At 43.6% G+C, this 26,758-nt stretch overlaps 2 protein-coding genes across 4 annotated transcripts in view; one reads left to right on the top strand and one right to left on the bottom strand.

The window, feature by feature from the left end:
- ARFRP1 (ARF related protein 1) overlaps window positions 1–26,758 on the top strand; it is a 301,101-nt gene that overhangs the window by 134,213 nt on the left and 140,130 nt on the right. The gene's annotated exons all lie outside the window — the stretch shown is intronic.
- ZGPAT (zinc finger CCCH-type and G-patch domain containing) overlaps window positions 1–26,758 on the bottom strand; it is a 62,113-nt gene that overhangs the window by 2,058 nt on the left and 33,297 nt on the right. For both annotated transcript variants that reach the window (XM_086932753.1, XM_086932754.1), the window contains exons 4-6: window positions 21,237–21,386; window positions 20,804–20,935; window positions 5,890–6,304 (exon numbers count right to left, since the gene is read on the bottom strand). In XM_086932753.1, the coding sequence (XP_086788879.1) occupies window positions 5,890–6,304; window positions 20,804–20,935; window positions 21,237–21,386 (697 nt within the window). The remainder of the gene's footprint in view (window positions 1–5,889; window positions 6,305–20,803; window positions 20,936–21,236; window positions 21,387–26,758) is intronic.

Raw genomic sequence — 26,758 nt, 5'->3', positions numbered from 1 at the left:
ATCCTTGTCAAATAAGCTGGTAGGAATGTCCAGAAAAATGTATTTTTTACCAGACAGAAGCCCCATCAGCCTTAACAAAGACCACCGAGCAGTCAATATATTAGTGATATAACACAAGAATGATTGCATCGCTATAGCCGGATTAGATCAACAAGACTTGGTAGATACACTAAGTGGAGTGCAGAAGTCTCAATCTGTAAGGCGAGATAAAGATTATTCTGCACACACCTTTTCACTCAACTGATAACCTGTAATATGCAAATAGTTTCCTTTAACCCCTAGCTCTTGAAATGGGATCCGAGCATCGTTACAACTTCATGTGGCTCATTTCAACGTAAACAGAACAAATGCCACCACAGGAAATGTTTTTAAAACTAGATTTTCCATTCCACTATGCAATTTCAACTTCCTCCTACCATGGCTCAAATTTTTTAGATTTCCTACCTGCTGTCACAGATTATCTTCATCCCTTATTTTTAACATTATAAAGAAACCGTAAACCAACCATTCCTCCTTTAGAATATAAATGAAATGCAACCGCTTATCTTACTTCCGTAGCAGTCCTCACCAATTTTAGTCAGAGCCTACCAGACAGTGCAAGCTTGTCTGGTTAGAAAATACCTATTGTTTGATTACCAGCAGCAAGTTGCTTACCATTGGTTGGCATTACTATCACTCATTTGCTTGGTTCTTATTCAATGGTTTGCCTTGTCAATCTTTTGTATGTTCCTCCTCTGGACCACAGCCTCTTTACTTGTGTCCTTTGAACTACTCACTTTTAGGGAACTACTTTTTACATTTTCAGCAGACACTCAACGAGAGTGCTTGCTTTTTGAGCTGTCTCCCGCTTGTGCTCACCACCTCCATTTTAAGTGGCTATCTCTTGTCTGGCTTCCCACTCTGTGCTGCTCTGTTTCTCTTCTTTCTGCATTTCTTTCCCTGACCCTGAGCTTATGTTGCCCTCTCCCCTTCACCCATGGTGTCCTCTCCCAGTTGTGCTTGTGCCCATGCCCTCAGTGTGCTGCTTTTCCTTCCTTCCCCACCTGCTCACCTCCCGGCACCAAATATGTTTTTTGTTTTAAATGAGCGCTTTCACACCAATTCTCCCCCCCCCCCTCCCCCCCAAAAAAACCTTTCTTTTCTCTATTTAATGATCCAAGGACTCCACCATCTTGAATCAGTAAATAAAAATATAAAGCAAAGGGCGCCCTGGTCATTCCACTTGTGCATGCATGCGTTCTGAAACATGTGCATTAGCGGAATGACACAAGGTCCATTTGTGGTTTTTAAAAAAAATATTTTGACGGTGATGCAGAGCACCGCCAAGGGGCCACTGGCAAAGCCAATGGGACCCAAAGGCGAGATCTACTGGCTTTACCAATACATGATGTACATTAACAATAATCATCAAAAAAAAGAAATGAACAATGAATGTCCACCACATCCAAAATTAAGCATCACCTGGATTGCCCCTTGAAAATAACAGGTTACAAAAGTACGTTTTTCTCCTCACATGCAAAACTGAAAGAAAATATATGTTCTAAATTCATATTCTAGGCAATAATATTTTCATACGCAACCCAGTAACAGAAAATGTTTAACACAACTACACTGCCTTTGGTTGGTTTCAGCCTGAGCTACTTGGAAGCCCTCTAAGATTCTACTCCCTAATCCCACTTGTTACTTTTTTTCAGGACACCATCTTTAATACTTGGTGCACTGTATTGGCTGCCACAACAAAGTGTTTCACTATCTGCATTCAGTTAGAACACACTGATTTACAAGTACTTAGAGGATCCACTGATTCCACTTTTGACGAAGGAAAAAAATATTACCTCTACCAACAGTATTCAGCCATTTCTCAAATGTTCCCATCCTCTAAGGATTGGAATCAGAGTTGTTAAAAAAAACTTGAAGGGGTACTGTTTCACAAATATCTCAAAAACTACTAAAAAGATTTATTCCAAACCTAACAAAAACACCCTTGCCGGAGTAAAGTTCTAGTTTCCTGCAAAGTCTGGCATTTCCACACACATACAAAGTGCAGGTGTACTATTTGATCCCATGATTTGTGTATGGGTTCATCAGTCACAAATCGAGAGCCAAACACAAGCGCTTTACACACCAAACAATCTAATTGTGAGCGCAAACAGGAGTTTTCGCCCCAAACCAGGATTTGAAGTACGATTGTGATCGGGCTGATGCATTTCCTGCTCTGGCGGAAAAAGTTAATGTCTGGTGTTCTACATGAGGAGAAAATACCTTAAAGCAGTTCAACATTAATAATCCATGTGTATATTCTTCCAGTGGATGTCAATTTAATTCATTCGCTTCATAGAGTGAATTGCTGCACCGCTGATGTTTCAAACTAGCAATCAATGCTAAATGTTCAGATCCTATTTCAAGAGGGTTCTTGATCCAATTAATTGTCTTGTCCATTTGATCATGATGGAATCTCGAATAATAGATATTAGAACAAATTTGGTAGCTAAGTGGATTGCTCTAAATTCAAACATGTTTATATGATAAGACTGTTCGACAGTCCACTATATACCCGGTTACACTTTTAGGAATCTTGACTGCAGAGGAAGAGCCACAGAAATGGCACTTATGGCAGCTTTGCAAAACCGAAGGGGATGATGGACGGAGTGTTGAACATTGCAAGCACTCGCCCCCAGTCAACTGATCTGGGTTTAATCCATCATCATTCTTTAGCTCACTCAGCCACCCCAGTTCAGACATGGCCATATGCAAATCAGTCTGACCCTGTGCCTCATGGGACTCCCATGAGACTCCGTTCATCATCTCCTTTGGATTTGCATTGTTCGCCCTATGTTGGCAGGGTATGCCCAGACCTGGGTCCCTTGCTCACTTTGCTACTGGATTCAAGCTAGCCTGGCCGATTAGCCAGAAACCGGCCCCAGAATGCTTGTTTGCGGTCCAGTGAAGACATGTCTTGGCAGTTCGGGCTGGACTATTCCTATGAGGGACAGGGTCAGACTGATTTGCATATGGCCATGTCTGAACTGGGGTGGCGGAGTGAGCTAAAGAATGATGATGGATTAAACCCAGATCAGTTGACTGGGGTGAGTGCTTGCAATGTTCAACACTTCGTCCATCGTCCCATTTGGTTTTGCTTTGTTCGCCCTACGTTGGCAGGGAATGCGCAGATTTGGGTCCTTAGCACACTTGGCCACTGGATTCAAGCTAGCCTGGCTGATGACTGCTGATTAGCCAGAAACCGGTCCTAGGATGCTTGTTTCCGGTCCAGTGAAGACATGGCTTGGCAGTTCGGGCTGGACTGTTCCGATGAGGCACAGGGTCAGACTGATTTGCATATGGACATGTCTGAACTGGGATGGCGGAGTGAGCTAAAGAATGATGATGGATTAAACCCAGATCAGTTGACTGGGGGCGAGTGCTTGCAATGTTCAACACTCCGTCCATCATCCCCTTTGGTTTTACTTATGGCAGTATGTCCTTTTCCTAGCATCACCAGGCAGAGTTGTCTAAGATGGCATTAGTCATCATGCCCACACACCCACTGTGCTCCGGTTGGACTGATTTTCTAAACAGTCCTGCTAAAGACTCATGTGAAGCTTTATATTCAGTATAGAAAGAGTTGTATTGACTTCCTGTATAGTGAAAGGAATTGTTTAAAAGCATGCGTTCACATGCACTTGTCTATTGGTTTACTTCATCCACTAAAAGGCAGCAAGACCGATCAGCATTAGTTTCTAGAAAAGTCTCCATTGCCTCCAAGGCAAGCAAGCTCAATGTGGGAGAGGGCGCTCAGCTTCCAAGGGAGGCGTCACCGTGAAGCCAGAAGCATTAGACATTTAGAAGAGCTCAGATGCTAGTGGCTTGTGTTTTTGGACATTATAGTGAAAATTAATCTGGCACTAGAGAACAAGTTAAGAAGTAATGACACTTTAAAAGCAAGCACCAAATTTAGGTTGCTTACATGGGTCTTTATTATATGAAGCAGGGGTGTGTAATTCCTATTGCTCGATTCCCAAGACATGTTGTATGGTGCAAGGACAGCAAGTTTTAATGTTTATTTTGGCCACTGGACAAGTAGGCCCAACCCTCTCCAGCTTACAGCACCACAGTATGGATCTTTGAAATAGGTTGTCTGGCACTAACGACAACATTTGAATCCATATTTATTAGTTGTTCCAATCCAGCTATAGGAGTCATTAATTGTAAAGGCTTTACTGTTACAGAGAACAACCATAGCAATATCCACAAGCTTAACTTGCATTACCGACAAAGTTCCCAGTATTTAAAAAAAAAAAAAAAGCATACATGATTGCTTTGAGAGAAAAAAAAAGCACAAAAAAGTGCAGTTTGGAATAAAATTCTTCCCTAAACTATGTGCACGTCTAACGCATCATATAGTAAAATGTGTTTGATGCTTTCCCGTATAAAAATAAATAAATTTTAATGGAGAATCTGTGTAAACCACTATAAGCAACATGAACAAACTAGCGGCCCAGTCATTAAAGAAAGCCATTAAAAGTAAACATGCGAGTATATTTCCTTGCACTTTTCCAGATACAAGATCTTCAGGAATTCACAAGCATTTACAAAAGTAGGCCAAGAACCTATGTTCCTAATAAACCTATGATCCTAATAAACTGTTGTGGTTTCCATTTTCCATTTGCAAATATACATGTGTTATTTTTGTCAATGCAAAACTCCGTTAAGCCGATACTTAAAAAGGAGTCCCTACTCAGGAAAACATTTTACACCTACACGTGCTGGGAGCAAATTTCGAACCTTTTGCAGCGTGGAAGCATTTTTAGAAGAGTTGATCAATACCTTTAAACATTTAAGTCTTTGGGTGTGCATGGACTCACCAGCAATCCAACCCTGGAAGTACCGCTTCCTGCCTACGTACAGCCACTGTATGTAGATTTAAGGAAAGGTGGCAAAATCAAAGCCTTCCTGGAATGCAAACCCTGATTTATGAGCCCTTGCAGAACCAGAAAGGCTATTATCAGAGCTATGTGATATAATGAGCATTGTTCCATAATTTGCCATCTCCCTACATGGCACCAAAAGTGACCAGCGCAGTTCTTTACAGGACAAATTAGAATTCCGAAGCGTACCGTCCCCAGGACAAAAAGATAATTTATAAAATTGTGTCACAACAGCTGATGACCGCGCCACTGGGGACCAACATTAATTTAAAGTTACAGTACTCAGAGTTTAATGTTTATTGGAATTTCGGGAAACGCATAAATGTAATTGTAAAATCTATAGAGCAACCTTTTGACTTCATCTATAGTGTATTGCGAAACATAATAGTTTTAAGCACATAGGCGCCATCTTGTGTATTTTGTCCTGGTAGCCTCGGACCTTTTGCTTAAAACTGATAACCGCCTCTACCCCACTGCAGGAAAAGCAGTTTGAAAGACCCTCTATTTACAGTCCTGTGATTCGGTACATTAGAGCCTTAGATCGGACGAGGCCAAGGATACTGAACCCAACGCTGTGCGGCGCTCAGTCTTGTGTGTACACTTGAAGGACGAGACTTGTTAAATTGCTTCTACATGAGATGCACTAAGAGTTGCACTTTTCCAGACCCAGTACAAGACTAGCTTTCCCTTCAGATCATTTACATACAAGTCTACATAGTCAAATTATGCTCATGTCCCATAAGTTTCTTACCATTCCATCAGCGAGCACAATAAATGAATTTACTTAATTACACCCCCAGTTGCACCATTTCCACTTTACCCACACACAATCCCAGCAATCCTGTTTGGCGTCCCCATGTGCCCTCTTGCTTTTATCCCCCAAATTCGTTATCTGCCAGTTTCAATCAGTATCAATTGTGGACTCCCAACCCCAAGATAGGCAGCAGGGTTGGAGTTGGTTTACCTGCCCACATTCCGGGCCAGAGCCTCACGAATCTTCCCAATATCCTTCTCCGTCTGCCGTATCTTCTCCAGGGTTTGGAAGACTTGGACACTCAAGGCCTTCTTGGTGGTCTGGCTTGCACAGTACATGTCACCCCCAGGGCTCTTTGAGGCAGCAGTCCCTTCTATCGCTTTGGGATCGCGCCCTTCCAGTTTCTCGTTCAGGAAGTCAAACACATTGCGTTTAGGCTGGCGCCCAGCAGGCTTCCGCCCAGCATAGCTGCTACCTTTTCGGTGCCGTTTCCTAGGTTTATGCGGCATCAGCTTCCCTTCCCTTCGTCTCTGTAGGATCTCCGCACACTGATCAAGGGATTTGCCTTTTGGTAGAACTACAGTCTGGACAGGCTCAACACGCCCCTCAGCATTTTTTCCCAGCCCTAAGGGAGGAGACATTGAAAAATCAAGGTTAAACAGAAGTAGCCAAAATACAATCTGGATACACATTACACTTCTTTCCATCACCCTAGCACCTCGACAATCCAGTGTTTGGTACCCACTTAATTAAAATACAACTTTTCACGGCTACTGTACATACTCCATTTAAAGCTTGGTCTCCACACACAAAACAAAACCCTTTACAGACTACAGTAAACATTAAGAGGCTAAATAAAAATGTGGGTACGACTGTCAAACTATACATTTTTTGTAAACTTGACTGTTCAAAACAAATCCTTTCAGTTCCATTGCATGGAAAGAAAATGTGAACAATTATTAACTGTACAAAAAACAAATCATTGCCCATCATGGCCAGGGCACCGGACATCCCAGAAGCAAGGCACAAACAGACGTTGTGAGCATGCAAATTCTCACTCAGACACACCCATATATAAGCCCCAGCTATCATACCTTGAACGTAGTCACTTGAAATCATATGTGAGGGTAGATTGATTTTATTAAGCTACTTTTTTATGGGAGTTAGCCTTTTCAAAATTTAAATGATACAGTTTGGTAATTTGCAGATTTCAACTTTCATATATTTATGAAAAGTTAGTTGTTTTTTTTGGTTCTGCCTAGTATCATACTGCAGTCAGGCTAAGACTGGTGTACTTTGGCGTTTCCAGATCTTTGTGCGGTTCCCTGTCCCTAGGTTTCTTTGTAGAAGTGGACTGACAGGTTCCATCATGAAGTAGTTAGATTGCAGGAATTTACATTATGGGGCAGAGGTTACCTCTCGGATTTTTCCTTTTGGATAGATTGCAAGTGGAGCTCATAGAGAATGCTAAAAGATATTGTGGCCCTTTGCGACACATTCATTTTTTCCTGCAATGTATATTTATGTTTTAATCAATCAATCAATCATATTTGTAGAGCGGGCTACTCACCCGCTAGGGTCTCAAGGCGCAGGGAGGAGGGGGAGCCGCTACTGCTCGAACAGCCAGGTCTTGAGTTGTTTCCTGAAGGAGAGATGGTCCTGGGTCAGCCGTAGGTGGGTGGGGAGGGAGTTCCATGTCTTGGCCGCCAGGTAGGAGAAGAATCTTCCTCCGGCGGTGGCTCTGCAAATTCGTGGGACGGTGGCGAGGGCAAGGCTGGCGGATCGGAGCTGACGGGTGGGTGTATAGAATGTGAGGCGGCAGTTGAGGTATTTGGGGCCCATGTCGTGGAGAGCCTTGTGTGTGTGGGTGAGGAGTCTGAACGTGATCCTCTTGCTGACGGAGAGCCAGTGCAGGTCTCTCAGATGGGCAGAGATGTGGCTGTGACGGGGGATGTCCAGGATGAGTCGTGCAGAAGCGTTCTGTATGCGCTGGAGTCTGGCTGTGGTTCCAGAGTAGAGGGTGTTCCCGTAGTCCAGTCGGCTGGTGACGAGGGCCTGGGTGACCGTTTTCCTGGTTCCAGTGGGGATCCAGCGGAAGATCTTACGGAGCATGCGGAGAGTGTTGAAGCAGGAGGAGGTAACGGCGTTAACTTGCTTGGCCATCGTGAGGGAGGAGTCCAGGATGAAGCCCAGGTTGCGTGCATGGTCCGAGGGCTTGGGGGCGGTGCCCAGTGCAGGGGGCCACCAGGAGTCGTCCCAGGCAGAGGGGGATGGTCCCAGGATGAGGACTTCAGTCTTGTCTGAGTTCAGTTTCAGACGGCTGCGCTTCATCCATTCCGCGATGTCTTTCATTCCTTCCTGGAGGCTGGCTCTGGCGGTGGCGGGGTCGTTGGTGAGGGAGAGGATCAGCTGGGTGTCGTTAGCGTAGGAGATGATGTTTAGGTTGTGTTGCCGTGCGATGGCTGCGAGGGGGCTCATGTAGACGTTGAAGAGGGTGGGGCTGAGCGAGGATCCTTGAGGAACGCCGCAGATGACTTCGGTGGCCGCGGATCGGAAGGGGGGAGGCAGACTTTCTGGGTTCTTCCGGAGAGGAACGAGATGATCCATTCCAGGGCCGTCCCTTGGATTCCGGTGTTGCTGAGGCGCTGTATTAGTGTGCGGTGGCATACAGTGTCGAAGTGCTGCTGAGAGGTCCCGGAGGATGAGGGCAGCTGTTTCCCCGTTGTCGAGCAGGGACCTGATGTCGTCAGTTGCTGCAATGAGGGCGGTGTCGGTGCTGTGGTTTGCTCGGAAACCGGACTACGAGGGGGTCGAGGGATCCGTTTGCCTCGAGGAAGGCGGAGAGTTGTTTGTCGACAGTCTTCTCGATGACTTTGGCAGGAAAAGGGGAGGAGCGAGATGGGGCGGAAGTTCTTGAGGTTTTACGAGGGAGGCAAAGGTTTAGCACAATGCTATGGTCTCCTTTGGGTCAAGCGATCTCTCTGGCAATAGCAGCCTTGTTCAAGGTGCTGAATTTTTAAAAGAAGATTGAAGTACAACCACGTCCCCACTTTTCAGGGCTGGTTATTCTGTCTCCGGCATGTCCTGGGTATGGAAATGTTGTCCCTGATTGTGAAAGGGGAGTGTGACACATATTCAGAATTATGGCAGCCCTTTCTAGCCTTGCTGGCAACGGAATTCAGAGAAGTGACCTGTCCCAGATACTTACGGTTACTGAGGCTATCGCAGGTAGAAGGTGTAGGATCATCCGGCTAGATGATTCAGTGGATGCAGGAGGATATTGGACCTGGAACAGGGGTGGCGGGTGGGTGGGGAGGGGGCGGGGGGAGGGGGTTTGGTTATTGTTTCTCTGTTTGCATACTCATGCCTTCTCGAACAGACATGGCAGTGGTCGCTCTGCCACATTATGTTTTACTTGGCCTATTATTGCTGTTCCCTTTATGATGGCATCTGTCATATTACTGCCATGGATATATATTGCATCGTACTATGTATGTGTGTATCTTTATTTGTCAATAAACAAATTTAATACTAAAAGAAGATTGAAAGAACTACAGTCGTTGTTTGCACACTGTCATGACCATCTCGTAATACTAAATGTCCAGCTCCTTAAGCCTGTAGGCTCACAGGACACAGACTCAGAGGACATTTCGTTACTGTAAGGAAACCCACAGATGAAAGTTTGCTCAAACACATCTGTTTAAATAGTTTTTGTACACCCACATGTGATACCCTAGCATTATGAACGTTGCTCCTGTAATAATAAAACATGCACAAGTTTACCATTACATTTGAGGTAATAGTTGGATGTGCATCATTATGATCATGTTTTTGATTCAATGGAGCACCCTTTCAGGGCAAGCCATGCATACAATGGAATGTGGTACTTTATATACCATGCACTATTAAAGTTTTGGTTATATGGAGGACTAAGCGGAGCCAACAGACAGCCATGCACTGCTTGACGAGTAACCTCAATATTCATGGTGTTTAAAGCTTGTGTAGTAATATTTTTATGTGATAAATGCAAGGGTATCTTTTTAGGCCAGTTACGCCCCACATCTTTCTGCAAGCCTGCTCTCTTTCCTTCAGCAAAGTCTGCCCAGGCTCTAAATACTCACCCTAGAAAGAGCTCAGGGCCAGATGCATCAAGAAAAAAAACGGTCGCAAACAGATTTGCATAATCTGCCCTTCGCAACCAGTATTTTTGCATTTGGGATGCATCATCTCAAATGCAAAAATCTCAATGTAAGTAATCGCAAAAATTGCAATCACTTAAATTGCGATTGCATTTAAGGAATCGCAATTTGCAATTCCTTAAATGCAGTGCATGAATGAAATTTAAACAGCGATTTTGCTATTAGGGGTTGCAAATTACAGTCAAATGAAACTGGACGGTAATTTGCGAATACTTTGAAAAACGCACTGAAGTGCAGTGAAACGCACATATTGCACACACACATGCCCTTAGGGCATGTGTGTGTGCAATATGTAGTCACATGGCAATTTCAGGGGTGCAGCAGGGTGTCCTTTTGGCACCCTTGCAATTGCATGCGCAATTTGCGAGTACCTATTTGGTACTCGCAAACTGTGCATGCAATTTCCATTGATTCCTATAGGCCTCAAGGACCATAGGAATCAATGGGTAGCAATTCCTTAATTACGACTCGCAACTTGCGAGTTGTAATTAAGGAATGTTTAGGAATCGCAAAAATGTTTGCGATTCCTACATGCACAGGCAATTGCAATTCTTTAATTTCGATTCTTTAAAAATTGCAATTAAAGAATCGCAAATGCCTATTTTGATGCATGTGCGCCTTAGTGCTCAGTCATGGAAGCAGGTGATGCACTCTTCATTTGTTCCCCACTAGTAGATCAGGTCAAGTCATCATTCACCATCCTACCCCTCCTTTAGCCAGCATCTCCTATGGACAAGGATCATGTTGCCAATGGGTACAACGGGGTTGGGGCGTCCAACCGGCGTCCCTAATGTTTCTAAGTGATGGCCTAGACTGCTACTGGTCAAAAGGGGGCATTACTGGAGTAGAGACGCAAAAACAAAGCAGAAACCCACCACACAATGTTGTTATACACCTCCCGCCTCTGCTCCGCCACCAGGACAAGACTTGCTCCTAGACAATGCATCCATTCACATAAGGAAAGGATAGGAAGGCTCTGTGCTAAGCTTAAATTAGGACCTGTACTCAAGAGAGTCAGGCCTGAAGGCAAACAACTAAGACTCCCCAGCCCTGCAAGCCACATGGTAGAGACAATCCACATTTCTGGTATGCCTTCATGGATCACAGAGCACATAAGGAAAGGTAGGTCCATGGCCTCACTATGTGAAATTAAATTAGCTTTACGACCACAGACACCATGAGGTGCACTGTGTCTGAGCTCTGGAAAAGTCCACTGCAGTACAGGGAACACGTTGGAAGTTCTATTTAAGTCTGGAAGATATTTTTGCCCTTTCCACTATATTCTGAGACCCAGTGGGTCCACAGAAGCCTTGAGTCATGAGATCACACAGGGAGTCGTCAATCTGTACTAGAGAAATCACAGTAAACATTACGCCCAGCAGAATGCATGGGACAGTGTTTTGAGGTAAAGGAACTAAACATTTAAGGAACTAAACATTTTGCCCTAAGATCCAGACACTTTGGTAGTGCAGAAAGAGTGCCATGTTTAAGTCACTATGGTAATGATTTCAGGTATGCACTTGATTTTTGTAATGTCCTTTACGCACGTAGGTTTACAAATTGACTAAATTGCACTAATAATTATTATGTGATGTACCTTTCTGTATGAAGTTTTATAGTTCATGTTAGACTTTACCACTCACTGTGTGTTGAAAAAGAATAGATTGTAAATAAAATTATTCCTGTCGGCCAAGGGTCACGGTGAGCTTAAGAAGTTTTTTCAAACAGACATTCACCTTAGCGCAAATGCAATCCAGCATTGCATAAGTGGTTTTAACTATTCGGCTTAAGTTGGGAAATACAGTTTGATGCCATATAGAGAACAGCAGGCCTGCATGTCTGGTGAGCATTCTTCTTAGCTGGGGTCCCGAGATCAGCTGCTCAGATCACTACAGATTCATTTTGCTGAGAGGCACAATCGTACCGGTGTGGGAGGCGAATGGCCTAAAACTAAACCAGTTTGTAACAGTGTGTGGCTGAACACTTCCCATGCACTGCTGGGTCCTTCAAATAGCGGTACAAAAGGGGGTGGTGATGGACGGAGCATCTGAACCAATCAAACACTCACACCCAGTCAAAAGATCTGGGTTTAATCCATCACCGTTCTTTAGCCCACTCTGCCACCCCAGTTCAGACATGGCTATTTGCAAATCAGTCAGACCCTGTGCCTCATGGGAACAGTCCAGCCCGAACTGCCAAGCCATGTCTTCCCTGGACCGGAAACAAGATTCAGAGGACCGGTTTCTGGCATTCCAGCCGTCTTCAGCCCGGCTTGCTTGAATCCAGTGGCAAAGTGAGAAAGGGACTCACGTCTGAGCATACCCTGCCACACTTATGGCGGCCAAAAGCGGTACAAAAGGGGGTGGTGATGGACGGAGCTTCTGAATCAATCAAACACTCACACCGAGTCAAAAGATCTGGGTTTAATCCATCACCGTTCTTTAGCCCACTCTGCCACCCCAGTTCAGACATGGCTATATGCAAATCAGTCTGAACTGTGTGGCAGGGTATGCTCAGACGTGAGTTGCATATAGACTGATTTGCATATAGCCATGTCTGAACTGGGGTGGCAGAGTGGGCTAAAGAACGGTGATGGATTAAACCCAGATCTTTTGACTGGGTGTGAGTGTTTGATTGGTTCAGATGCTCCGTCCATTACCACCCCCTTTTGTACCGCTTTTGGCCGCCTTAAGTGTAGCAGGGTATGCTCAGACGTGAGTCCCATGCTCACTTTGCCACTGGATTCAAGCAAGCCGGGCTGAAGACGGCTGGAATGCCAGAAACCGGTCCTCGGAAGCTTGTTTCTGGTCCAGGGAAGGCATGGCTTGGCAGTTCGGGCTGGACTGTTCCCATGAGGCACAGGGTCAGACGGATTTGCATATAGCCATGTCTGAACTGGGGTGGCAGAGTGGGCTAAAGAACGGTGATGGATTAAACCCAGATCTTTTGACTGGGTGGGAGTGTTTGATTGGTTCAGATGCTCCGTCCATTACCACCCCCTTATGTACCGGGTCCTTCCAATAGGGCATGGGAGAATGAGGGGCATTGAGCAACCAGACAACCTCTCGCAGCCTTCAGCACTCTGAGCTAAGCCTTTACAGAGGCACCTGTGAGGGGCCAACATTTGGAGGAAAGAGTTGCAGCCCTGAAGGTATCCGACAAAACACAGCTTTGGATAGATAGTTACCAGCAGAGATGCTGAAAAGGAAGAATGTGAAACCTGAAGCAAAGCAAAAAAGAACCTGCAGGCAAGCGTTGCAAAGACTTCAATGCAGCCCAGCGCCTCCGGAGTTATCTAGATTGAGTTAATCTATTGCCAGCCCACCCCTTACCCTCAGGAACCTATGTAAAACAATGATATAGTGTAAAGCAGTCCTTAAACATTGCCTCACTGGTTAGCAAACCAATTTCCACACATGCTCTATCTACTTGGAACTATTTTTGAGAAGCCTTTTATTTTTCAGCAACCGCTGAGCCTGTATTTACAATTTTGGAGTACTATATTAGAGAAAATAGTCATCAAGCAGATAAAAACTGTAACGTTTTTAAGCATTTTCAAAGAACACAAGACTCGATTTTCTAGATCAGGTGGTGGAGGGGGGGGGGGAGCAGGAGGAGTGCTGCTGCCAAAACTAACTTTCACGACAAACTGGTTTACTATCTAAACAGTGTCTGTACAACAACAGGAGGTCAGTTTAAGAACGACTTTCTAAATACATGTGCAATGTTTGTGTTGGGGGATGAAAAGGCCTAGCTTTGGAATGTATTTCAGGTTGGCTTAGCACAATAGTCTGCCTCGTGCTAAGAGCCAAGGCAGGTATGCATCTACAGATTGGTTCAGAAATTCGATGCCAATGGCTCAGTTCCTCTGCTTGTAAATGGCTGTGTTCTACTTTATCTCTCTCTCTCAAAGTCTTAAGACAGAGTACGCAACCCAGTGTTGCAGAAGCCGCCATCTTTTAGTGCGGCTCGACAGGCCACTGCATCAGAGGTCTCTGAGTGCTCTGAAGCTTTCTCAGCCATTCACTCCATCTGGGTACAAACTACCCCCCTTGAAAATGATCCCATGAAAAGTAATTCGATTAGGGGTTCTCATTTTAGCTTTTATTACAGAAAAGAAACATGTCCTGACAAAACAAACAACAACAAAAAAATCGAGCTTAGCCTGTACCACCCTCTTACCACCACAAGAGAACAGTTGTGTGACAGTAAAAAGCATGTCTTTACCAAGCAATGGCTTTACATTGCAAGGTAAGTATATGGTATGGTAAGTGATAGATATCGATCTATCTGCTCCAACAAATGCGGGGCACTCACATGGTTGCCTGAAATACATTTTATTAAATGCAGACACCTTATCAGACATTAGCTTTCCTCAGTGCTTAAAAAATGTATATACCTTGCACACAGCATTCAGTTTGTTTGAGTAATGAACACCTCCTCCTCAGTGGTGAATTTAAAAATAGTGGCAAACAAGAAAGGACTGTGAGAGTGTTCTTTCTATTGCAGCTGCCATGATAGTAAGGTAATGTGTCAATATTATATATAAACAGCTCGCAATATCCACCCGCTTTACACGGAATGACGGGCGCAGACCAATTTGTGTGTAAGCATTATTTTATTTCTCCCACATCAGTTAAGACGTGTTTCGGCCGTCCAAGCGGCCTTGAACACCTGACCACGCGTACTGACAAGCCCAAATTTAAAGTGCAAGTGCCTCACAGTTGCCAATTGACAGAGAAAATACTTATATCTGTATAAATACATTGCAAACTGTTTTTTCCCCCAAATGCATTTCAAAACACAAATTATAATTTTGTAAAACAACAGCTTGAATGCTTACAAAATAAATAATTCATCACATCTTCCCTATTATATAAAACAGTTACAATTTTGAATAAAATTTTCTGCATAAATGCTTTCAAATATCATCTCATCAATTGGTCCGATGCACTATATACATCCTTATTCCTAAGTGCTCACCTAAACGTAAAAGGGTTATAACCCTATTGTGTAAACTCAATGAAATTAAAACCAGAATCCTACAGTCACTTTATAACTCTTTTTCCAATTCTGCAAGGTTAAAGTTGTCTCTCATCATTAGTGCATCAATACTTTTATATAAATTGCCAACAAGCACTTAGTTACATATTGAACAATTTTGAAAAACCAACTTCTGTGCATCTTGCCCCATTCCTAATTCTGTCTATTAAGGACAGACACGCGAGTGGTAATTCATTCAATTCATAATTCATTGAATGTAATAAAGTGCCAAGTTGCTACAGTACTATAAATTTAAAGTGACTGTGTGCCTCAGTGCTAATAGTCAAAGTGACCTGTGCCTATGTAGTGCAAATACCAAGAATGTCCTTAAAGATTCTTTGAGTTTATCGATACTTTACAAGTTCTGATGTTTCATTCCAAGATACTTTTAGATTTTCGATGGTGTGCAGTAGAAAAAAGGGGGCAAGGATATATAAAACCAATATATAGTTTGTCTCTAATCGACGTAGACCGGCTTCTCTGTCCCCTCCTCTCTTTGTTGGAGTAATTGACTCTATGGCAAAATATTGGAGAAATTGGGGGTCACTGTTATGCACAGACTGGAAATGTCTTGCAACTGGGTAGTTCTGGTCTTTATTAATGATCGCCCTTAGATGCTGTAGAATACGCTTATGTACTGCCAATTTGGTACTGCCTACATACTTTAAACAGCATTCTATATATATATTGTTTTCCGCTGGAAAAAACATAGTTAAACTCAGGTTTCACTAGTACACAATCAGGGAAATTCAGCAGTTATAGTTAGCGAGCTAACTATAACTCGCGCCCGCAATGCACTGCTTAGGACCTCACATATTACATCAATCTTGACATGGTCATTGACATCACTGAAGATGTCTCTGATGTCTCTGATGACATCACAGTGAATTTCTAAGGTTTTTTTAAACCCCAATTCCTAACTATAACGTCCCTGTAACCTTTGTTTTTTACAGTTAATTTCTATGGTGTTTTAAGTATTAGTCAAGAGTGGTGGAGAAAGGGGGCTGGTCCTCCGACCAGCTGTCAGGAATCTGTAGGACTTACGGGAGGTACCAGGAGGGCTTCTTGGCCCCCAAGGTCCCTCAGGAGTAAAGAGGACGTCATCCCCCAACCAGTAGTGCACCACAAGCCGCGTCTGCAGAGTGGTGGAGAAAGGGGGCATGGCCTCTGAAGACCTCTTAGAAATCCCGCTGTGTGAGACATACTAGAGATAACAGTAGGGATAGTTGCCCCCCCCCCCCAAGGACATCATTGACTCTCGAGGGTCTTTGGGGGCCAACAAGCCCTCCTGATACCTCAAGAGCCCGCACATTTTTTAAAATTTTTGCTGCGGATTCATCTGCGAGTCTGCAGCAAAATAAAAATAAAGAATTCATAACGCGGCACCATATCGGGGGGGGGGTATTCTCACCTGCCCCCTTTTCTTTAGTTTCCTTTTTTTCTGGGACTCTGCTTCGAGACGAGTCCCAAGATGGCTGCCAACAACCCACTGCCTAGAAGCCACAACTATTTTATTTACACCACAGAAATTTGAAAAGGAGCATCCACTATATTGTATTTTTCTGGCCCAAATTCAGGCAATCCAATATTAACAAATAGAAAAACGATGAACAAGAAGTGAGAATCAATTGTCAGGAGAAGTCTCAAGAATGCGTCCAGTCCCCATGATCAGGGGGCTGAAACGGACAGACCAACCCAAGACAGAATCTCCCTTTATGCGGACAATGTCCTGTTGTACGTAGCAGCTCCATTGGCCTCGATCCATAGGATTCTACATATTTTTGCAACCCTTAGCATCCACTCTGTTCTGTTCATACTTCAGGGTTCAGTGCCACGGATGACTAAGGGCACCAACATTAAGGTGGCTACTGAGAGATTCCATGACCTTGGAATATGCTTTATCCAGTATCCGGCCCAATTCGATAACCTCAATCTTAAGGCCCCACTGACTAGGCTACACAATGATGTGCTCCATTGGCGGTTGCTGCCCCTCACTCTGCTCGGTAGGGCAGCACGGTTCAAAATGCTGGTGCTGCCTCAATTTTTAAACGTGTTGCAAAACACCCCCTAGAGGGTCCCTGACGCCTATTTTGTCAGTGTAGTGAGTGAGGTCAGAACTCTTTTACGCGATGGGCAAAACCCACGCATTGAGACACACAGACTGACCAGGGGATGGTATGACGGAGGAATCCCGTTGCCTGACCTAAAACAATACTATTGGGCCTCCCAGCTCGAGGTGGTCAATCAATGGGTGTTTGCCCCGCCGTCTGAACTGGCATTCTGCACGGACAGATTGATTATGACTCAGGGGGTTGGGTATCTGCATGCACTTTATTCCAATCTGAAACAACAACACTTCACTGGCCCCACGGCCCACACAGTTGCACTTTGGCACTGCGCGACAAAAATACTGGGGTGGCACAAGAAATTGACATTGATCACTCCCTTGTGGGAATCCGAGCAACTCGGTATATTGAGCAGATGTCCGGGCTTTGATAAATGGGACTTAATTGGTATCGCTTCAGTTGGTGATCTGTGGAAGCGGGATGAGATGCTCCCAAGCTGGCAGGGTCAGACGTTCTGCTACTTACAAATTCGTCATGCACTAACCACCGTCGTGGCTAGTAGTGAGGCTCTACACGAGGCCTCTTCACTACAAAATAGACTTTTAACAAAGCCCTGACACGCAAAGCCATATCACTCACATACCGTAAATTAATAAACAGACCGGACCAATTGATAGTATCCGACAGCTGTGGGAGTCGGACCTTGGGTATCGAGAGGACGATGACTGTCAAGAAGCCCTCTCCTCCCCCAAGGAAGTTGCTATTCCAATTAGATTACAACTAATTCAGCTAAAACTTTTACACAGAACTTATCTACCTGCACATACACTGGTCAAGATTGGACGTCGGCCTAATACTGGGTGCCTTAGAGGGGGCACAGCAAAGGGTAAATTTTTCCACACTATCTGGGAATGTCCAAATATCCAGCCATACTGTGTGAAAATCATCTCTACACTAGCGAGGGTAATCAGGAAAAATATTGCCCACTCCCCGCAACTTTTACTAAATGTGTGGAAGGCTACCGACCGGACCCAAACTGAGCGCACATGGGCATCACTGGGATTTGTCCTTGCCAAGAGGAATATAGCTCAGGTGTGGGGGACCGGGGATTTTCCTAACTACCAAAAATGGGCTAATGAGATGATCGCAGGGAAGGATGTTTTTAAACACAGGGGTTGCCCCATGGAATGGGATCACAAATGAGCTAAATGGAATGTATCACGTGGTGAAATGTGTGTCACCATCAGTCGAAAATGCGTAGAGCAGAGTTGGACATTGATCTTCCTACCTAATACTGTACAGAGAATGCGTTTTACCTGTAAAAATGGGCATAAGTCTCTTTAACACTGTATAAAAATGGAATGACATTTTTATTTTTCAAAAGAATGCGTTGAGTATCCAACTTTTATTGATTTTTCAATACATTAAATTTTCCAGTCAGCCCAGCCAACGCGTTTTATTCTCTATAGACTTCATCAGGGTTGTGCTTTCCAAACTTGTGTGACTTTTAAGTAGCAAGAAGCATGGCCTCCTGTTTCAGTTTCTTCATGGGTAATAAATCCCTTTTTCGGGTGGTGTAGTACCCCCTAAATCAACTACCTCCTCCGTGCATCAGGGCTCAAGTGTCACGGAAAAAACTTGAGCCCTGACACGATGCATCTACCACTTTGACAGCCACAACTGATATGTAGTGTCAGGGTGGGAACCCCCAAAGAATACAACGGGCAAGATGTCACATCAATCATGAACAGAGGACAGCGAGCTGGGAAAACATCATCTTATGCAACCATGCAAAAGGTATCCCATATGGACATCTCCCATTCAGGTCAAACACAGGCCTCGACTAACCCATGCTTCATTATACCCCTCATTCATCCTCCCACCTTGCATCTGCCTTGTACGAAGGTTGAGGGTACAAGGATTTCTACTTATGAACTTGAATTTGCTACAATTGTAAATAATAGTCTAATCACAAGGGGAAGCAGCAACCCTCAATAAGTTTAATGGTATATTTAGTTAGAGTGTACCCCTTCTTAGGAAAGTGGTCATAGCCTCTTTTGGGCTTGCAGACTGTTGCGCCACTGAAGGAAAAACAAAATAGATTAAAAAAAATGACATGGTTGGGCAGCGAGCCTTAAAACATAATAATGTCCCCTTCACTACTCCGCTTGAGTACCATTGGAACCAGGTACAGGCATCAGTGCTTATTGCTGCTAATTTGACCACCCCAATAAATGTGGTTTTCTCTCCATCCCAAACTACTCCACCAATTACCCCCAGCATTAGTATCAAAATCCACAACATGCCCTCCCCTATAAACACACTCCATGTACAGTGTACGGCACAAACGTACACCCCATTACACATACACCACATACACAACACTGTCATCCTACTCGGGCACAAAGACAACTGGCATTCTATCCCATATACAAAAACTTGAAACCCTACCGCCACCACAGAACAATAAATAATATTAATGGAATAAAGAGTATATAAATAAACTGTAAAACTGAAAATGTTAAACTGTGGTGTAAATGTGAAGGAATTTGAAATTGGAGCTGCTATCTTCAGATTGTCAAGTCGGAGCAGTGCATGTGCATCAAACAGAATATAGTTTGGACAATGGGTTGCATCAATTAATTTAAAAAAGCATCAACCTTCTCATAAATGTTTTTATTTTTCTATATTTGTTTGTGAATTAAATAAAGTATTTCATCATGTGTGTGTCTGAAGAATGCTGGTTTCTGTATTTTTGTTTGCGGTTTAAAATCACCAAAATTGCTAAGGCCAGCCTTAGGTCACTGGCTTACAGTAAAGACTCCGTGGTGGTCCCCGTATTCCAGTAATGATTAAGTGGGGCGTCTATAGAAGTCAAAAGGTGAAGAAGCACTGAGCTAGAGCATCGTTTTCACCTCATACTGGTCATATTATATTCCCACTTCACCGCCACACACACTGCCATTCCCCACCACGTCTAGCACCTGCTACATGATATTCCCTTACTGGTTTGAAACCCATAGTGCATGTGAAACATTTATTTATACATGTGAAATTTGTTCCCGGCTATTGGTTCCTCACAATTAGGCTCTTCCAATACATCATCATCATCATCATCATCAGCAACATTATACGCCTTTAATCCCAGGGACAGGCCCAGAACCCCTATGGCCAAAGTACAAATTTGTCTAATTTGTTTATTTGTACAACTATTAGTTTCACCAGTTCTCAGTCACAGTGTGTGCTATTATGCATCTACCATCTCCAGAGAGGGAAGGCTGCACTGCTGTTTCTATGTGGGGTCCGGTGAGTCCGAACGTAAGGAAGCCTATATTTCTGGTGCCAAAACTATCAGGCTCTGCGTAACTATACCAGTTTTGTCAGTGAAGTGAGTGCATTGCTGCCTCCCAAGCCAAACAAGTTTGCATCAGCAAATATTCCGCTATATAAAATCGCACTATTTCCTTATAACAATGCTGGATCTCTTACAGTCCCGCATTGTAAAGTAGAAAATAGCATGCATCACAATGGAAAGAAAATGGAAAACAAACTCCATCCAGGAAAACATGTGGTCTCTGAAAAAGCCTATGAAAGATTACGGATGGAAAAAAAGTAGACATTAGGGAACAACAAGGAAATTGAACATTATAACTTACAAGAGTTTCCTACATTAACCCCATTAAGTCTGGATTTTCACCTGCACACCCACTCTAATATTTACTTATTTTGTCAGTAACATTAGTGGACCACTACCCCTTTTTCTGTCCAACACCTCCAGCCAGTACCCCAGCAGCAAATTTACTTCCATCCACTCACCTTTTCCAAACTCATATCCCATCAGGGCTAATAGCTTGGAGCCCATACCACGGGTGTGCACCTCCCAGCCTGCAAAGGAAGCACTGCAGCTTGGTACCCAGTCTCCAGCCTCTACTGATTCAGAGTCTATTACTGCAAAAGAAAAAGACAAAGCTGGATGAGTGCATTCGGAGGGCAAAATACAGCTTCTCACACTTCCCACCAATGCCATCTTCTTGCACTACCAACCAATGCTTGGTCCCAACACTGAACTGGAGCCTCGGTCTCTTAATGGCCACTAATGCCAGAACTGAACTCGGTCCTTCAAAGCCAGCGCTTCATAATGCCCACCAATATGCGTTTCTAATCTCCATATTGCTGCAAGTCAGAAGCTGCAGCCCACAACTCTGACATTCCTCCAGTCCTCACCCTTGGAGACGTGCTGGAGCCATACCTTTGGCAAAACCAAGCTCATCACTGTCTTCGTCCTCAGAAGAGGAAGCCTCCTCAGACCTCATTGGTGGAATCACTCCGTCCCCTTCCAGCACAGCCTGCTTCAGTAGTAAAGAGTCAAACTTAACCGTAAAGAATCCATTGTCGATATCTACAGGGAGAGAAAAGTGCTGTTCATTGACCGAGCTTTTCAACAGCAGAAGCAATCCGATGAGAAGTGTCACAAATGAAACTCTTGTCCCACGGCTGACAAGGAGCAAATGGGACCTGGAGTACGATCAATTCTGATACAGATTTTATTACCTCAGTACACAGCAAAGTCTTCATGTAAGTGGGTGAAATGAAAGATCATACACGAGTGCAAGCAAAGCCATTAGTTCTGGTGTCAGACTTTTTGCTTTCTCAATGCTTGTTTTGTCATGGTTTTTGTAAAACGTCGTGGTTGGAGGAGCTGACAGGCCCTTGCCATTACATATATAAAAAAGCTAACTACAAGCAAAACAATTTTAGGCCTCAAAAACCGTACACTGTTACAGTAATGCCTGGACTACTACATGTGTAGATCGGAGGTCTAAAGACAGGGGGCCAGTTTAACTCGGAGTGACTGCATTCTGCAGTTACACCAGGCATACATTTATACCAGAAGTTCTCAAACGCTTTTTCTCTGAGCCCCTCCAAACAAATATGTTTTGGAGTCAGGCCCCTTTCAAAACTTTATAGGAAGACTTAGGGGAGCGCTAGGGCCGAGCGCAGGGGTTATGAGATAATTTCAGGGGCACCTCTCCAGTAGCTCATAATTCACACTAAATGGAAGACATATAAAAGAGACATCACATAAGAAAACTGAAATAGACAAAAACACTACTCCTATTAATTGAGGTCTTGTGAACCCTCACACTCTTGAGTCCCAAGGCAACTGCACCTTCTGCACTAATAATAGCTGTGGCCCTGAATTTCAAAATGTAGTTGCTTATTGCTGGATTTGGGGGTTAAACTGGTACAATAAGGTAGAATCTTTACCCAGGCAGTGTTAATATGTGTGAAAATAAACTAATAAGAACTACTACCACAAAATGTGCTGCAATGCATAAAACTTTTCTTGCTGCGTGACGCACTACCGGAGGACAACCAAGAAATGGAGGAGGTTAACCCCTCGCCGGCTCTAGGAAGAGGCAAACCAGCCTTGACATCGTATAGACCAATAGTACCCCTCCTGCCCCCCCCCCCCCCACCCCACTAGCATAGACGACCAAGCAATAGAGAAGACGACCATGGAGGTGCTCCGTTACATAAACATACACCATTTAGACTAGATCCAAGTGGCTGCGACTCAAGGGAGGGGGGAGTTGACGTAGTTAAAAGTTTTGGGATTATGGAACCAGACATCTATGAATGCAGTCGATAACACTATGCACCGCTTTATTGATGTATAAGAGCAATTATTGAAAAACTCAAAATCTGGTTAAAAAAAAAGACTTTTCTTGCAGCATAATTTTGTCAGCGTTTCAGCACAATTTGGTCCTCCCCTGACACATAATCCCAGTGGCCCTACTTATACACACACAAGCATATAGCCAGTAATGAAGAAGCTCACAATTTCGGTAAATATTAGAACTAAGATGAAGCAAGCAAGAATTCCTGAACCAGGATTACAGACTATGGTAAAGTGGAGAGGAAGGGATCAAAATCAAAGTCATCTCTAGACCATCCTCAATGTGTAGTCTGATGAGCAAAGGGTCAAATCCAAACTTAACCCCTTCCCTGCGGGGCTAATTCCTCTGCTGTGCTGGGGGGGGCGCCCCGGTTCTTGCGACGAGCTCAGCTCGTCATGAGCCACGGTGGCCGTGAGCTCATGACGAGCTGAGCTGGTCAGGACCACGCCCGTTCCAATGGAACGCCCAGCACAGCAGGGGAATTATCCTCATGTGGACGCGGCGCAACAGTCATGACGAGCTCGGCTCGTCATGAGCAAACGGCCACCGTGGCTCATGACGAGCTGAGCTCGTCATGAGCATGGGAGGGGTTAATGACTGAGGATTCGATACTTTAGTCATAATTTTTTAACTAGATCACAGTAACCCAAAACTTAGATTTGCCTGCATATAAGGAAACCAGAACATTTCTTCAACAAGTTTCTACTTCTGAAAAACTGCTACAGATAGAAAAAGTCAGTCACAAACACATGCCGGACTGACTGAATATGGCCATCCTGCCTTTTCATGTGTTCCCGACAGCCTCTTTTCAAAAGAGTCTGTGTCAACTATTAGGAGGCAGCAAAACAAATGTTGCATTTGTTAACATGTTACTTCTAGAGTCACCATGCAACACCACGTTGCTACATACAATGGGGGGCTAGGCAAGGAGAAAGCTCAGAGTTCAGAATTTGCATATGAGATCTATGTGTAACCTGCTGCTCAGATTTGAAAACCAACGACATTTAATAGGTCTTATTTTCTTCATCCACCTATTGCCCAGTGTAAAGGAGTAGGAGGATGACATGAAGAAGAAATCCACTACGAAGGAGTTCTTAGTCCTTAATTATAATTTTTAAAAACCTTGGTTTGCAATATAAAACATGATTACTGTACCTACTGTGGTTAATTTTTGGCTAAAATGTAGCAATTTTTGTTAGCCAAAACGGCTAGCAAATTACAACACAGAAAAAAATGAATTTGACGGTCCCCTTTTTCAGTTGTTATTTTTCCTCCCATTATTTTAAATACTGCCCTTGTACTTTAGTTATCTGCCTTATTTTGCTATCTTTATTCTGTATTTTATCGTAGTCTATTTTGAACATGCCTGACATGCCAGTGGCCTTAAAAGCCCCAAATAGCTCACTAAAAATTAACTTGAGCCTTCACAAACAAAATATAGGAAATTTTGCAGCAAAGATGAACAAAAGAGCAAGACTCGTTCAAGAACTGCCATAAAACTGCCCATGGTCTCATCAACTTGTTCACACCAACTCTATGTGACCACCCAGTCAAATACATCATACAACGTCAGAATTCTTGAAGTGACTAGACATTCCAAGAACAAACAACATTTCAAAACCAAGAACGAACAACATTTCAAAACCAGTCTTAAATAATAAAAACGGCCGTAAACCTTTCTCTGCAGTTTATCTCAGTAAGTCCAACAAAGCACTTTTGTGTACGACTGCTGCCACGTTTCATGCGGATTATTGGAAGACTGATCTGTGTACCACGCAACCTCTAGAATCAAGTGCATCTGTATAAAATTACTAATTAAATAAATTAACACGGGTAACCAGAATTTATACGGCCACCACTCAACTCCACCCTTGTATCGCCTACACAACCAATACAAGGCCTGGAAATCTATCTGTCCAACAGTGAATCATGGGCTGAAGTGAGCTTATTGAAAAAGACAGCCACAAAAGCATTTATGAGCACAGGAATCAGTCCTACAGGATTACTCTTCTTACATGTCAGTGTGAAGCAGCCCTGAACAGTCCAAGTACCTATTATTAAAGTGCGAAGAGGGCAGTCCTTACAATTTATGCCTACTGTATTGGATTCTTCCTTTAATATTCACATTTAAGATTTTTTGGGACCATTTTACAATGTGTATGGCGCAAGTAACAATACGTAAAATACATAAGTACTGCTTTATTTTTCAGGAGTACCTTTACGATAGGCCCCTCAATTGCTCGAAAGCACAATGATTTGTCAAAGCAAAATGCACCCTCAACTCCACTATGGCTAAACTCTTCTACCCTCCTGGGCCCAAAGACTCGCATCCATGACGAAGCTTGGGGTTTTGTCTCAATTAAAAGTCGACCTAATGTCCAAATGGGATTATTTATTCTGTTCTCCAAATGTTGCTGTTCCCCTTTTCGATGAGTCCTACATGTCACACCACCAGAGGCCTTTATGGTATTAAGTTTGTAGTGGGTACTACCTACTATACTCCTGTTTCAACAACACTAGTTCACTCTACGTTTGCGGACAAACGTTTTCTTTTTTTTTTAAACTTATATTTATTGGCATTTTATTATTTGAACAATACAGATCTTATTGTTAGATATATAGGCAATAAAAAGTAGAACATTCTTACAAAGTTCCATTATATCGGTGGCAAGTGGGTCGAATCTGTAGAGTCCATGTACCAGCATCGTTGGAGAATTGGGGGGGTGTAAACTCGGGAAAGATGCATGTGGGCGCAGAGTGCGAGCAGATCAGGAAGAAGGATACGGGTCGGGTGACTAATGGATCAGTGAGTCGAGCGATAATATGCCAGGGTCGCTAGAGGGGGGGGGGGGGGGGAGTTTCTGTGTCAGGTCGTGTGCAGGGACCAGTCGACAGATGTACGGGGTGTAGAATGCAACTGTAGGCAGCACAGGTGTGTAATCAGCGGGGGTTCTGGGATCGCGGACGTGCCTGCGCGGGAGGAGGAGAGGCAGCGGGAGCGGGCGAGTGTGTATCCGGGTCTTCGTCGGGTGTCAACTGCCTAAAGCAGTGGAGTAGCATGGCCCATTCCATGGAAATGGGGTGTTTTCAGGCTCCCTTAATCTCCTCTTCGCGTAGAGTGCGGACAAACGTTTTCAATGTGATTTATTTACTTTCCATATTAACAGAACAGAAATTGAATAATTATTTGTTTATCAATTACTGGCAAGGCACTAATGCAGCTGAAAAAAAACCTGCATGCGACATGAAGGCAGACTCAAATTGGGGGCAGAGGGGCTGCCACATCTTTTACGTTACAATGCATTGTTTATTTACAGGACCAACATTAATCTGTAATAGTTGGACTGCTCCACGCACTACATGGATAAACGTCCTTTCTATTAACATGCCTAAGCTAAAAGTAATGTGTTAGTCCTTAACTGCAAACAGTCAAGTTAACAACAGAGAGGTCAGTTGGGACAGATTTAACCTGTTTCCTCATCTGGAGAAAACGTGCATCTAAAATCCCAACATGAGTTGATAGCGGAGCTGCAGTATGTGTAAGCGATCCAGCCATTCTGAGGTTTTTCTGTAAATATGGAGAAAAGCTAGTAGAATTTAAATCTATAGAATAGAAAAACCTTTTTAAAACACTAAAGTTTTTCAGGTCCTAACACAAGCAGGTCATGGAGTCCAGTTTTTGTTCACATTCTGGGACTGGTAGTCCCAATTTTATAAATGAATCAACAGGACTACCAATGCCAGAATGTAAAGAAAAATCTGAATTGGAAAGCTACACAAAGACAAGACTAGTAGTAGACACCTAAATATAGCACTCTATACGGTTATTTAATTCGGGAGAATGGATTTGGAGTTACGGTAAATGACTGCCTAATTTTGATTAATCGAGACATGAATCCTAAATCATTGGATCGGATTATGTGGCTTATCAAAATTTCACCCGCGGTCTATTATCCCAAAAAAACAAGAAAGAAAAAAAAAAGTTATTCCTGTTCCATCGCCAATATATAAAGTCTGTTCTTGATGGATATTTTTTTAACTAGGTTATTCGTTTTTTTAAGACACAACCTCATACAGCATAATCTGGTAC

This window comes from Lissotriton vulgaris, chromosome 7, assembly GCF_964263255.1.
Source record: "Lissotriton vulgaris chromosome 7, aLisVul1.2, whole genome shotgun sequence".
Taxonomy (NCBI): Eukaryota; Metazoa; Chordata; class Amphibia; order Caudata; family Salamandridae; genus Lissotriton; species Lissotriton vulgaris.
Note: the sequence above shows the minus strand (reverse complement) of the source record. Positions and strands in the feature narration are given on the sequence as shown.